This window comes from Pan troglodytes, chromosome 1, assembly GCF_028858775.2.
Source record: "Pan troglodytes isolate AG18354 chromosome 1, NHGRI_mPanTro3-v2.0_pri, whole genome shotgun sequence".
Lineage (NCBI taxonomy): Eukaryota > Metazoa > Chordata > Mammalia > Primates > Hominidae > Pan > Pan troglodytes.
This window is the reverse complement of record NC_072398.2, coordinates 98700607-98713689: the sequence shown is the minus strand read 5'-3', so window position 1 is coordinate 98713689 and position 13083 is coordinate 98700607. Positions and strand designations below refer to the sequence as shown.

The 13083-nt window shown below is 51.5% G+C and overlaps 1 protein-coding gene across 1 annotated transcript; it reads left to right on the top strand.

Moving 5' to 3' along the window:
- The first annotated feature begins 299 nt into the window (after positions 1-299).
- On the top strand, positions 300-5754 carry ECM1 (extracellular matrix protein 1). Its single transcript, NM_001246589.1, has 10 exons — positions 300-470; positions 1723-1773; positions 1853-1954; positions 2114-2194; positions 2294-2374; positions 3069-3391; positions 3651-4025; positions 4544-4764; positions 4919-5006; positions 5431-5754. The coding sequence occupies exons 1-10, from the start codon at positions 401-403 to the stop codon at positions 5659-5661; spliced, it is 1623 nt and encodes a 540-aa protein (NP_001233518.1). The 5' UTR covers positions 300-400; the 3' UTR covers positions 5662-5754.
- Positions 5755-13083: the final 7329 nt, after the last annotated feature.

Here is a 13083-nt window from a genome sequence, read left to right as displayed (position 1 = left end):
GAGTTGGCAGATCCCCTCTCCACAGAAGGCAGCATGTAGATGGAGAAACTGAGGCACAAACTAGGGGCTCAAACACCTCTTGCTCCTTGATTCTCTGAATCAGTTTCTCTTGAAGTTCATAAGAATGTTCTCCTCTAATCAGTCCCATTCTTCTCAATCCTCTGAGGAGGCTTCAGGGTGACTTTGGGAGGAGTGGCTTCCAGAGGAGGAGCAGCTGGGACTGAGTCATGGCAGGAAGCTGAGGAGGGCGGGAGATCACACCAGACAATTATAAAAGAAGAGCTGGTCCTGAAGCTCACAACCGTAACAGCCACCAGACAAGCTTCAGTGGCCGGCCCTTCACATCCAGACTTGCCTGAGAGGACCCACCTCTGAGTGTCCAGTGGTCAGTTGCCCCAGGATGGGGACCACAGCCAGAGCAGCCTTGGTCTTGACCTATTTGGCTGTTGCTTCTGCTGCCTCTGAGGGAGGTGAGTTGGGGGATCAGCACTTAGGAGGGGGTCTGGGCTTGCATGGCAGGGGTCTGGGTCCAGGCATCCCAGACGGCTCATCACTAGCAGAGTGATTCTCCGTTTGGCTTCCCTTTTCTGAGCAGGCCCAAAGTGGGCCTAGGCCAGTGGAGCCTTTAACCAAGGAGGCAGAGAGCAGGGGCACAGAAGGAGAGGGGTTCCTAGAAACTGCTGCCAAGAAACACAGAATCCCAGTCAAATAGACAACTGAGTGGGGGGTGGGTTCACAGAGTGAGGGTCTCCTGCTGATGAGGATGTAGGGAGGTGGCTGGTGGGAGAGGCAAGGGAGGGAAAAGGGGCCCCCAGGCTGCTCAAAACCGGATTGCTGGCCCAGCAAGCCTGACTGACTCCCTGTCTGATTAGAGGAGTTGAGGGGTGTCCGTCCACAGACCCACCCTCCATCCAGCACAAACACATTCTTTATCTGCTTTGATGCCTGAACAAAACAGGAACCCCTCAATGCTGTGGGTGGAAACTAAGAAAAAAAGGAAAAGAAAAGGAAAAAAACCACCCAGGGCACTCCTGCAGGAAGCTGCTGAGGATGTCAGCAAATCTGTCCACTTCTCTGTGAAGCCACATGCCATCATTCTTCCCAGCTCCTGGTCTTTTGTGTCTGCAGATCACCTACAAGTGACCCTTCCCTGTGCCTGTCCCAGTCCCCCAGGCCCTAAATTGAGACCTAAACTAAGGCAGAGCTGAGACTGGCTGAAGGGGAAGCACTCAACCTTCAGGAAGCCTCCTTAACCAAAGGCCTAAAGATGTTTCAAGGGCCTGGAGTAGCAGGGTGGGTGGAGGAGGTGGATTGGGTAGGCTCCAACCAGCTCAAGGTCCAGACTTTTTCCTCTGAAAGCTAGAGACGCATCCCAGCAGAGACTGGGGAGGACAACCCACAGCCCTGAGGGAAAGAAGCTGGCAGAGGAAATGAGGGCCTCCCTCCCCAATCCCGTATGCCATACTCCCTTTAGGCCCAACCTCTGAGCCAGTAGAGGTGGAGCTATCAGACCGCCACAGGCTTTCTCAGAACCCAGCTGGTCATGTCTAGGTGTGTTGGGGCTGGGAGAGGATTAGGGGACACGGGGCAGGTGAATACAGAGGGGCATCTCGTGTCTTGCTTGTCTGGCCTACACTCTTGATCTCCACAGCCTCCCCATCCCTTGCTGAAGTCCAGGGAAGGCCCTCCCAGTGGCCCCTGACTTGCCCTTCTTCCCTCCAGGCTTCACGGCTACAGGACAGAGGCAGCTGAGGCCAGAGCACTTTCAAGAAGGTAAGAGTTTGGGGGAGCAGCATGGGATTGGGACTCCAGGAGGCACTGTGGGCTCTGATGTCTCCCCTCTTGCTTCTAGTTGGCTACGCAGCTCCCCCCTCCCCACCCCTATCCCGAAGCCTCCCCATGGATCACCCTGACTCCTCTCAGCATGGCCCTCCCTTTGAGGGACAGAGTCAAGGTAAGGTCACCACCCCATGCCCTCCTCAGTGACCCTCCAGGTTTCTAATCTGGCCTATATCCCACTTTTCAGGTGGGAAGGAGGGAAGAGGCCCTCGCCCCCACTCCCAGCCCTGGCTAGGCGAAAGGGTGGGCTGCTCACACATTCCCCCTTCTATAGTGCAGCCCCCTCCCTCTCAGGAGGCCACCCCTCTCCAACAGGAAAAGCTGCTACCTGCCCAACTCCCTGCTGAAAAGGAAGGTGAGCGCTTGCCCACCCTCCCTCACCTCTATCCCACTATGGATCCTGTTGACACCAGGCTGATCCCTGCTCCTTGGTGCCCTCACCCCTATCTTGCAGTGGGTCCCCCTCTCCCTCAGGAAGCTGTCCCCCTCCAAAAAGAGCTGCCCTCTCTCCAGCACCCCAATGAACAGAAGGAAGGTAAGCAGCTCCCTCTCTTCTTTACCCACCTTTACCTCATGGCCTTCCCCCAGAGCATGGGCTTCGGGGCAGACAAGACGGTGGGCTCTGCCACTCACCAGTTGTATAACCTTGGGTAAGTTACATACTTCTCCAAGCCTTTGTTTCTTCATCTGTAAAATTGAGGACATACCTGTTTTAGAAAGTTATGTGATTAGATGTGCAAAAATAGCATCTATTTTCACTTGCTTCTCTGCTGAGTTCTTCTTTGTGCATGTAAACTAGCCAGGCTTTCTCTGCTAGAGATGGCCATCCCAACATGGCTTTTGCTTACTCCTTCTACCCCAGTAGACCCACCTCTTCCATATCAGGAGGAGATAATCATCCAATCCATGCCGAGAGAGGGTGAGTGACAGCTTTGGTCTGTCCATCCTCCTGCCTTAGTGCTCAGGACCCTGGGGAGAGGAGCAGGAAGCCCGAGCCTTGAGAAGCAGCAGGAGGTGGGGGCAGGCTGTGAGCTGACACCTTTCACACCTCGCTTCTCTTTTCCTTTCAGTTATTTTAAAAGGAAGAGCCACAAATTGTTCTTTCTCATTTCCCCTATATCCTCCCAACCCTTTCTCCTCCACCCCAGATTCTTTCAATCCTCCCAGCTCATCCAGCCTTTGTGGGTTCCTTCACATGTCCCCGCTTCCCACTGTTTTCCCCATTCCAGGAACGCCAGCTCCATTTGGGGACCAGAGCCATCCAGAACCTGAGTCCTGGAATGCAGCCCAGCACTGCCAACAGGACCGGTCTCAAGGGGGCTGGGGCCACCGGCTGGATGGCTTCCCCCCTGGGCGGCCTTCTCCAGACAATCTGAACCAAATCTGCCTTCCTAACCGTCAGCATGTGGTATATGGTCCCTGGAACCTACCACAGTCCAGCTACTCCCACCTCACTCGCCAGGGTGAGACCCTCAATTTCCTGGAGATTGGATATTCCCGCTGCTGCCACTGCCGCAGCCACACAAACCGCCTAGAGTGTGCCAAACTTGTGGTAAGGTTGGGTTCTTGATGCCGGGGGGTGTCCTTTAACCCCCAGACAGTATGTGTGTTTTAAGGGTTAGAGCACTAGGCCTGGGTCTAGAGGAACCTCAGGTCCCGTTCACTGGCCCTACCCTGGGCCTCCCCAATGTGCCAGGGGAGCGGAGGACAACCACTGTTTCTTTTTTATCTGCCTGCCCAGTGTCCTTTCCTGGAGCCTGGGAGGAAGGCAGGAATGTGGAAAGTGGGCTGATCCTCCCCTCTTGCTCTAGTGGGAGGAAGCAATGAGCCGATTCTGTGAGGCCGAGTTCTCGGTCAAGACCCGACCCCACTGGTGCTGCACGCGGCAGGGGGAGGCTCGGTTCTCCTGCTTCCAGGAGGAAGCTCCCCAGCCACACTACCAGCTCCGGGCCTGCCCCAGCCATCAGCCTGATATTTCCTCGGGTCTTGAGCTGCCTTTCCCTCCTGGGGTGCCCACATTGGACAATATCAAGAACATCTGCCACCTGAGGCGCTTCCGCTCTGTGCCACGCAACCTGCCAGCTACTGACCCCCTACAAAGGGAGCTGCTGGCACTGATCCAGCTGGAGAGGGAGTTCCAGCGCTGCTGCCGCCAGGGGAACAATCACACCTGTACATGGAAGGCCGTAAGTGGGCGTCCCAGCCTCCCCGAGAGCCTGTTTGCCTGCCTGCCCATCTTCGACCTCTGATCCTGCCAGTCCATCCATCCATGTACCCCCTGCTGTGAGTGCGTCCACCCGTTCATCTGCTTGTGGCTGTCCGTCCATCCATTGTGTTTGTCACCTGAGTTTGTTCATCTTGAGCTTCGTACTACACTTCTGGCCTCCTCCACTCATGATCCACACACGCATCTGTCTACCATCCATCCATCCGTCTAGCTCTGGCCTCACCTGACCTTCTCCATCCACTGTTCCAGCTCATCTCCCGGCACCAGCTTGGAACCTCATCCAGGCTTCCACCCGTCCACCTTCCCAAGCCCACACATCAACAGTTGCCTCCTAACCCTCTACTTTTTTGCCATTCCCTTTGGGCCCCTCGGGCTGGGAGCCCCTCATCTAGTTGCCAGGGACGATAAGGGAAGTCAATGGTCAGGAGAGAAGGGGCCAAGTGTCCAGCTTCTGACTTCCCTCTCTCTGGTCCACAGTGGGAGGATACCCTTGACAAATACTGTGACCGGGAGTATGCTGTGAAGACCCACCACCACTTGTGTTGCCGCCACCCTCCCAGCCCTACTCGGGATGAGTGCTTTGCCCGTCGGGCTCCTTACCCCAACTATGACCGGGACATCTTGACCATTGACATCAGTCGAGTCACCCCCAACCTCATGGGCCACCTCTGTGGAAACCAAAGAATTCTCACCAAGCAGTAAGTCTTGCCTAGTCCTTCCCCACTCTCTTCCTTTCCCGAAAACTTCCTTTTGGGACACCTTTGGGAAAAGCAAAATCATAATATCCCAACCCCATCTGATGCCAGAAGATGCCCAAAGACCCTAACCCCTGCCCCTTTCACACCAACATAGTAAACATATTCCTGGGCTGATCCACAACATGACTGCCCACTGCTGTGACCTGCCATTTCCAGAACAGGCCTGCTGTGCAGAGGAGGAGGTGAGTGTGTGGAGTCTAGTCTCCGGAGGAATGCAGGGGAGGGGAGGGAAAGAGCTAGAACTGCAGGCCACCCCTTCTCTTTAGTACCTCAAACCAGCCTTTGGTTATAATGACTAGTGGGGGAGGTGTTTTTTTCTTGGTTCCAGAAAAGTCTTCACTCTGACCTGGCCTGCTCCCCATCTCTAAGTTCCTATTATGCCTTCTCCGGGCCACAAGCTTCTGGCATTTCCAGATGTACACATCTGTCAGTCACAAGGAATCCAGCTGTGCAAGGCAGGCTTGCACTCTCTCTGGGCCCCAGGAGGGGAATGAGGGAGAGAGCAGTAGAAGCTGATGAAAGGGGGACTTTGGCACCCAAGTATCTACATCTGTCCTTGGACCACCTCCCCACCCCATCATCTGTTTTACTTTTCTCATTCATCAGAAATTAACCTTCATCAATGATCTGTGTGGTCCCCGACGTAACTTCTGGCGAGACCCTGCCCTCTGCTGTTACCTGAGTCCTGGGGATGAACAGGTCAACTGCTTCAACATGAATTATCTGAGGAACGTGGCTCTAGTGTCTGGAGACACTGAGAACGCCAAGGGCCAGGGGGAGCAGGGCTCAACTGGAGGAACAAATATCAGCTCCACCTCTGAGCCCAAGGAAGAATGAGTCACCCCAGAGCCCTAGAGGGTCAGATGGGGGGAACCCCACCCTGCCCCACCCCTCTGAACACTCATTACAGTAAACACCTCTTGGATTTGGTGTCCTCATTGTCTATCTAATGTCTCACCCGCAGTGTTTTAAGTGGATCTTGGTGCCCTAGCCCAGGAGGGCACTGGCGTTTTCAGACACACCACAGACAAACACACCCTCCTAAGCCTGCTTGTATTTCCTTCAGTGCCTGGCCCCTGAGGCCCACGGCCCTGCCCCCTTCACTGAGCAGATGTTCACAGGCTGTGGGATGGGACCATAACTAAACAGCTTGACGTCACTTTGCCATCTTGAATTTATTCACATATTTTGAAAGGAGTGCCACCTTGTTAGCTAGCTATCAGGACTCAAAGAAGATATGGTTCTTGGCCTTGGTGAGCCCCCAAAATGCCACAGCCCAGCCTAACATTTTTAAAGCTTCACTTTTGATCCTTAGAATTCATGCCTTCATTCATTCAATATCCTTTTTTTTTTTCTTGAGACACAGTCTCGCTCTATCGCCCAGGCTGAAGTGCAGTGGCACGATCTTGGCTCACTGCAACTTGCAACCCTCCTGGGTTCAAGCGATTCTCCTGCCTCAGCCTCCCGAGTAGCTGGGATTACAGGTGTGCACCAGCACACCCAGCTAATTTTTGTGTTTTTAGTAGAGACGGGTTTTCACCATGTTGGCTAGGCTCCCAAAGTGCTGGGATTACAGGTGTGAGCCACTGTGCCTGGCCAATATCCATTTATTGAACCCCTATCTATGCACACTCTGCTAGACTTGGGGATACACATCCAGAACACACACAGCCCCTGCCCTGAGGTTGTTCACTGTCCCTGAGCCTAGCAGGTGTGACAAGTGTTGTGGTACAGGGCCCCCAGCGTGCTCTGAGCATGACAGGAACGTCCCGAGGTGGGAGTGGGGCTGGGGGCAGCACAGGTGCACAGGAGGGGCGTTGAGGTCAGAGCTTCTCCAGTAAAGAAGTAGAGGGTGTGAGCGGGCAGAGTGCGCACAAGGGTCAAGGCTAAAAGGGCCTGACTCTTTGGTGGCCTTCCTCTCAGATATGGCTGGAATGATAAGCAAGAGCTCATCACTAATGCCTCACCCGCAGGGTTTTAAGTGGATCTTGGTGCCCTGGCCCAGGGAGCACTGGCGTTTTCAATCGGAGGATGTGTTCCAATTTGCCTTTTAAGAATGTCTAGGCCGGACGCACTGGCTCACGCTGTAATCCCAGCATTTTGGAAGGCCGAGGCGGGCGGATCACTTGAGGTTAGGAGTTCGAGATCAGCCCGACCAACATGGTGAAACCCCATCTTTACTGAATTAGCCAGGCGTGGTGGTGCCCACCTATAATCCAAACTACTCGGGAGGCTGAGGCACGAGAATCACTTGAACCTGGGAGGTGGAGGTTGCAGTGAGCCAGTATCGCACCACTGCACTCAGCCTGGCCGACACAGCGAGACTGTGCCTCAAAAAATAAAATAAAATAAAATAATGTCTAGTCGGAGAGCCGGGGAGGTGGCGCGCGCCTGTAATCCCAGCCACCCAATGAGCTATGGTCTCGGCACTGCACTTCAACCTGCGAGACCCAGTCTCAAAAAGAAAAAAAAAAGTTTAGTCGGCAGCCAGCAAGGCGGGACGCTGGGAGGCCAGTTCAAAGAGTGTCGTCCCAAGTGCCGGAGGGACGGAGCTGTAGTCCCCAACCTGAGCTGGACCCGAGGGTGGCGGTGACTAGGACTCTCAAGCCCTACAAAGCTGCTCCCAGGAACCCGAGGCCTCAAGGCTGGATCTGAAAGAATCGGAATGAAGAGTCCCAGGGGGACAAGTCCTGTGTGACTCCGCCGCCAGGACGACCTTCCAGAAAGCAGACTTCTCCGCTCCAGTTCTAGCGGAGACGGAGAGAGTGAACCAAGAACCATCATCCTGCGCCAGCCAGGGGCAAGCGGAGCCTCAGTTGCTCCCAAACCCACGCCCGCCTCTCCTTCCTCTCCTCCTCCACAGGCTTTCATTTATTTACTTAAGTATTTTTAGCCCAGTAGCAGTTTCCAGTCCAGCGGCCCCTCAGATCTTTCGCCGGCTGTCCGCCCCACCTGTCCGTCAGCACGCGAGCCAATGAGCGGGCGAGGGCAGCGCTGTGCCCCGCCCCTGAGCCGGCAGCCCAGTCTCCGGAGCCCGGGGCCGCCTGGGCCTCCTGCCCGCCGCGCTCGAGTCTGGAGCTCGAGAGTGACACTGCGCATGTGCGGGCGTCCTGCGCATCTCCTACGGCCTCCAGGACAGAGGAACCGGGGGAGGCAGGGGGAAAAGGCCGGCCCAGCAATTCCCCTACCCCCCGGTCCCACGTGTAACCTCCTGGCCTGGGTCGCCCCAGCCCACGGGGAGCGGGCGGAGTCCTGGCCCACGAAGCCTTGTCACCTGGCGGGCGAATCCGCAAGCGGAGACTTGTCTTTAAAGGGCTTTGGGCCGGGCGCGGTGGCTCATGCCTGGAATCCCAGCACTTTGGGAGGCCGAGGCGGTGGATCACGAGGTCAGGAGTTCAAGACCAGCCTGGCCAAGAAGGTGAAACCCCGTCTGTACTAAAAATACAAAAAAAAAAAAAAAAAAAAAAAAAAATTAGCCGGGCGTGGTGGCGGGCGCCTATAATCCCAGCTACTCGGGAGGCTGAGGCAGAGAATTGCTTGAACCCGGGAGGCGGAGGCTGCAGTAAGATCGCGCCACCGCACTCCAGCCTGGGCGAGAGAGGAGACTCTGTCTCAAAAAAAAAAAGGGAGCTGGGGGGTGCTTTGGTCTGTGCAGGAGCTTCCCGGAGATGCTTTAGAGCTGCGTTTGCAAAGTGCAGCGCCAAATGCTGCAGAGAGGTGGGAGTCAGAGGAGAGGAGGACTGCGGTCCCAAACCCTAGCAGTTTAGTCTGTCGGGGAGGAGAGGAAGGGAACCCGGAGAGCACTTGTAAGCTACAGTGCTGAATATGAGGAGGTACTGAATTGAGCATCAAATGCTGAGAGTTAAAGAATTCTCCCTAGGGACCAGCCAGCTATTATCTGGAAGCAGTGATTTTGGATAGAGCCTGGAAGCACGGGTAGCATTGCTGTTAGCAATAAAAGGTGAACGTGTTAACATTCACTGCAATTCGTTGTATACACTATTAAAATATAACTTGCTCAATTCAGGGGCGGTGAGTAAAGTAAAGGAGTCAGAGCTCCTAATTATTGGAGAGGCCAGGGAAAGCTTCACAGAATTCAAGCTTGAGTAGGGTTTTGTTGAAAGGGAAGGATATACAAAGCATTGAATGTATGCAAAGTTCAGCTAAAGTAAACAGTCCTTTTTGTGTTAGGCAGAGTGCTAAAAGTACTCTGGCTATAACGAAGACTACAACACCACCTTCAGGGACGTTAGCGTCTGTGGAGACTTGAACATCTAATGTTAGAAATATTCTCAGAATTCTGAGACAGCCACCTAGCCTGGCCTTCAGGGAGATCTTCCAGGAAGAGGAAATAACACAGAAAGTGTGGTATATTTAAATATATCTAGCCAGGCGTGGTGGCTCACACCTGTAATCCCAGCACTTTGGGAGGTCGAGGCCAGTGGATCAACCGAGGTCAGGAGTTCGAGACCAGCCTGACCAACATGGTGAAAGCCGTCCCTACTAAAAATACAAAATTAGCCAGGCGTGATGGCGCATGCCTCTAATCCCAGCTACTTGGGAGGCTGAGGCAGAAGAATTGCTTGAACCCAGGAGGCAGAGGTTGTAGTGAGCCGAGATTGTGCCATTGCACTCCAGCCTGGGTGACAGAGCCAGACTCCATCTCAAAAAAAAAAAAAAAAAAAAAGGTTGAGGGCATGGTGAGGGAGGGGACTTTTTTTAAAAGCTCTTCAGGAGATAGGGTTGAGAGAACCTGTTTGCTGGTGTCTAGGGTGACTACCAAGTTTGAGGCTGTGGTAACTAAGGTAAGTGTTACAGACTGAATGTGTACCCCTAAATGCATTTGTTGAAATCCTAACCCCCAGTGTGATGGTATTAGGAGGTGGGGCCTTTGGGAGGTAATTAGGTCATGAGGGTGGAGCCCTCATAAATGGGATTAGTGCTCTTATAAAAGGGACCCCAGAGAGTTCTCTAGCTCTTCCTGCCCTGTGAGATACAAGAAGTTGGCAGGCTGCAACCTGGCAGAGGGCCCTCACCTGAGCCTGACCATGCTGGCACATGATCTAGGACTTCTAGCCTCCAGAACTGTGAGAAATACATTTCTGCTGTTTAACCCACCCTGTCTATGGTACTTCACAGCTCATACTGACTAAGGCAGCAGAACATACAGGAGGAAGAGGAGCAGGTTTCACAGAGGGAAGACATGAGTTCAATTTTGGACTTCTCAGTAGTCGGTGTCCTCAGTGGTAGCACCTTCAAACGGAAGGTGTCAAAAGTCAAATTCTGGAGAGTTGAGTATGAATGGGAGATGAAGAAAAGGAGGCAGCACTTGTAGCCTGCTCTTAATGTATTTCTGCACTCTACACTAGCAGCCTATTACACAGGACACTTGGATGTCTCCTAGATATCACAAATTCAGCTTCAAAAATGAATTCTTCTAGGTATATGGAAAGATGTGAAGAAGAAAATATAGCAATAAGTTAGGTGGTAGGTATATGGTTGTTTACTGTACAATCTGTCAGTTTTTCTGTATTTTTGAAATTTTTCATGATAAAATATTAAGAAAAAAGTAGTGGGCCCATCCTCTTTACCCTCCAACTATTCTTCTTCCCATGTGCCCTATTTCAATAAATAGAACAACTGTTTAGTCAGTTGTTTAGGCCAGAGAATATCAGAGTTGTTAGGCCTGGGAATATCATTCTTTAGTTTCTCTCCTTTCCCCTTGTAGTCTAATCAGTTGCCAAGTCTCTTTTTTTTTTTTTTTAAGATGGAGTTTCACTCTTGTTGCCCAGGCTGGAGTGCAATGGCGTGATCTCGGCTCACCGCAACCTGTGCCCCCTGGGTTCAAGTGATTCTCCTGCCTCAGTCTCCCAAGTAGCTGCAATTACAGTCATGCACTACCACGCCCGGTTCATTTTGCATTTTTTTAGTAGAGACATGGGGTTTCTCCATGTCGTTCAGGCTAGTCCCGAACTCCTGACCTCAGGTGATCCGCCTGCCTCAGCCTCCCAAAGTGCTGGGATTATAAGCGTGAGCCACCGCGCCCAGCAATAGAGTTACACCTTACACCAAAGTTAGGTTATAAGTCAGTACATAAGGCCAAAATTACATAGTTAACATAACCTTTGAAAATCCCTGGCCGGGCGCTGTGGCTCACGCCTGTAATCTGGGCACTTTGGGAGGCCGAGTTGGGCAGATCACCTGAGGTCAGGAGTTTGAGACCAGCCTGGCCAACATGGTGAAACCACGTCTCTACCAAAAATACAAAATTAGCTGGGTGTGGTGGCGTGCCTCTGTAGTCCCAGCTATTTGGGAGGCTGAGGCAGGAGAATCACTTGAACCCAGGAGGCAGAGGTTGCAGTGAGCTGAGATCGTGCCATTGCACTCCAGCCTGGGCGACAAGAGTGAAACTCTGTCTCAACAAACAAACAAATTAATAATAAAAGTATGCAAAACATAAATGTATAGCTCAATGGATGGTTATAAAATGAACCTCCTGCAACAAATGCCTAAGTCAAGCCAAAGCATCCCAGAGGCCCCCACAGTGCTGCTTCCTGATGACGCCCTCCTCCCGTGCCCATGAAGGAATCCTGCTCCCTTGATATTTAGAGTTATCACTCAATCGCTTGTTAAAACTAGTTTACCACCTAAAAATGAACCCTAAAAGCAGTCATTTCGGATTTTGTAAACAGCTTTATTGGATATAATTAGCATACCATTAATTCACCCATGTAAAATGTACAATTCAATGGTTTTTGGTATATTACATTATTAATTTTTAAAAAGTATGGTAAAATAAATGTAAGGGCGGTGGCTCATGCCTGTAATCCCAACACTTTGGGAGACCGAGGTGGGCAGATCACCTGAGGTGGGGCGTTTGAGACCAGCCTGACCAACATGGAGAAACCCCATCTCTACTAAAAATACAAAATTAGGGCCAGGCACGGTGGCTCACGCCTGTAATCCCAGCACTTTGGGAGGCTGAGGTGGATGGATCACAAGGTCAGGAGTTCGAGACCAGCCTGGCCAAGATGGTGAAACCCCGTCTCTACTGAAAATACAAAAAAATTAGCCGGGCATGGTGGTGGGCGCCTGTAATCCCAGCTACTCGGGAGGCTGAGGCAGGAGAATCAGGAGAATCGCTTGAACCTGGGAGGCAGAAGTTGGAGTGAGCCGAGATTGTGCCTGGGCAACAAGAGCGAAACTCTGTCTCAAAAAATAATAATAAAATAGGTTGGCGCAGTGGCTCATGCCTGTAATCCCAGCACTTTGGGAGGCCGAGGCAGACAGATCACCTGAGGTCGGGAGTTCGAGACCAGCCTGACCATGGAGAAACCTCATCTCTACTAAAAATACAAAATTAGCCGGGTGTGGTGGTGCATGCCTGTAGTCCCAGCTATTCAGGAGGCTGAGGCAGGAGAATCACTTGAATCCGGGAGGTGGAGGTTGTGATGAGCCAAGATCACACCATTGCATTCCAGCCTGGGCAACAAAAAGTGAAACTCTGTCTCAAAAATAAATAAATAAACAAATGTATGACAAAATTTGCCATTTTAACCATTGTTAAGTGTACAACTCAGTGGCATTAATTATATTCACAATATTGTACAACCATCACCACTATCTATTCCAAAACTTTTCCATCACCCCAAACAGAAGCTCTGTAACCATTAAGCAATAACTGGCATCCCCCCTCCCTTTAGCCCCTGATAACTCCTAATATACTGTCTTTATGAATTTGCCTATTCTGGGTACCTCATATAATGTGCCTATAATATTTGTCCTTTTGCATCTGGCTTATTTCACTTAGCATAATGTTTTCAAGGCTCATCCATGTTACAGCATGTATCAGAACTTCATTCCCTTTTATGGCTGAATCATATTCCATTGTATGTGTATACATACGATGTGTGTATATGCCACATTTTGCTTATCCATTCATCTGTTGATGGACATTTGCGTCGTTTTCATCTTTCAACTATTGTGAATAATGCACAATTATTTCATTTTGCCAATTTTTGAACTTCATAAGAATGGAATCAGAATAATTACAACATATTTTTTTGTGCATGTCTGACTTTTTAAATATGCATTCATGTTATTTTATATACCTGTAGTTCATTCATTTTCTTTTCTTTTCTTTTCTTTTTTTTTTTTTTTTTTTTTTTTGAGACAGGGTTTTGCTCTTGTTGCCCAGGCTAGAGTGCAGTGGTGCAATCTTGGCTCAGCGCGATCTCAGCTCACTGCAACCTCCGCCTC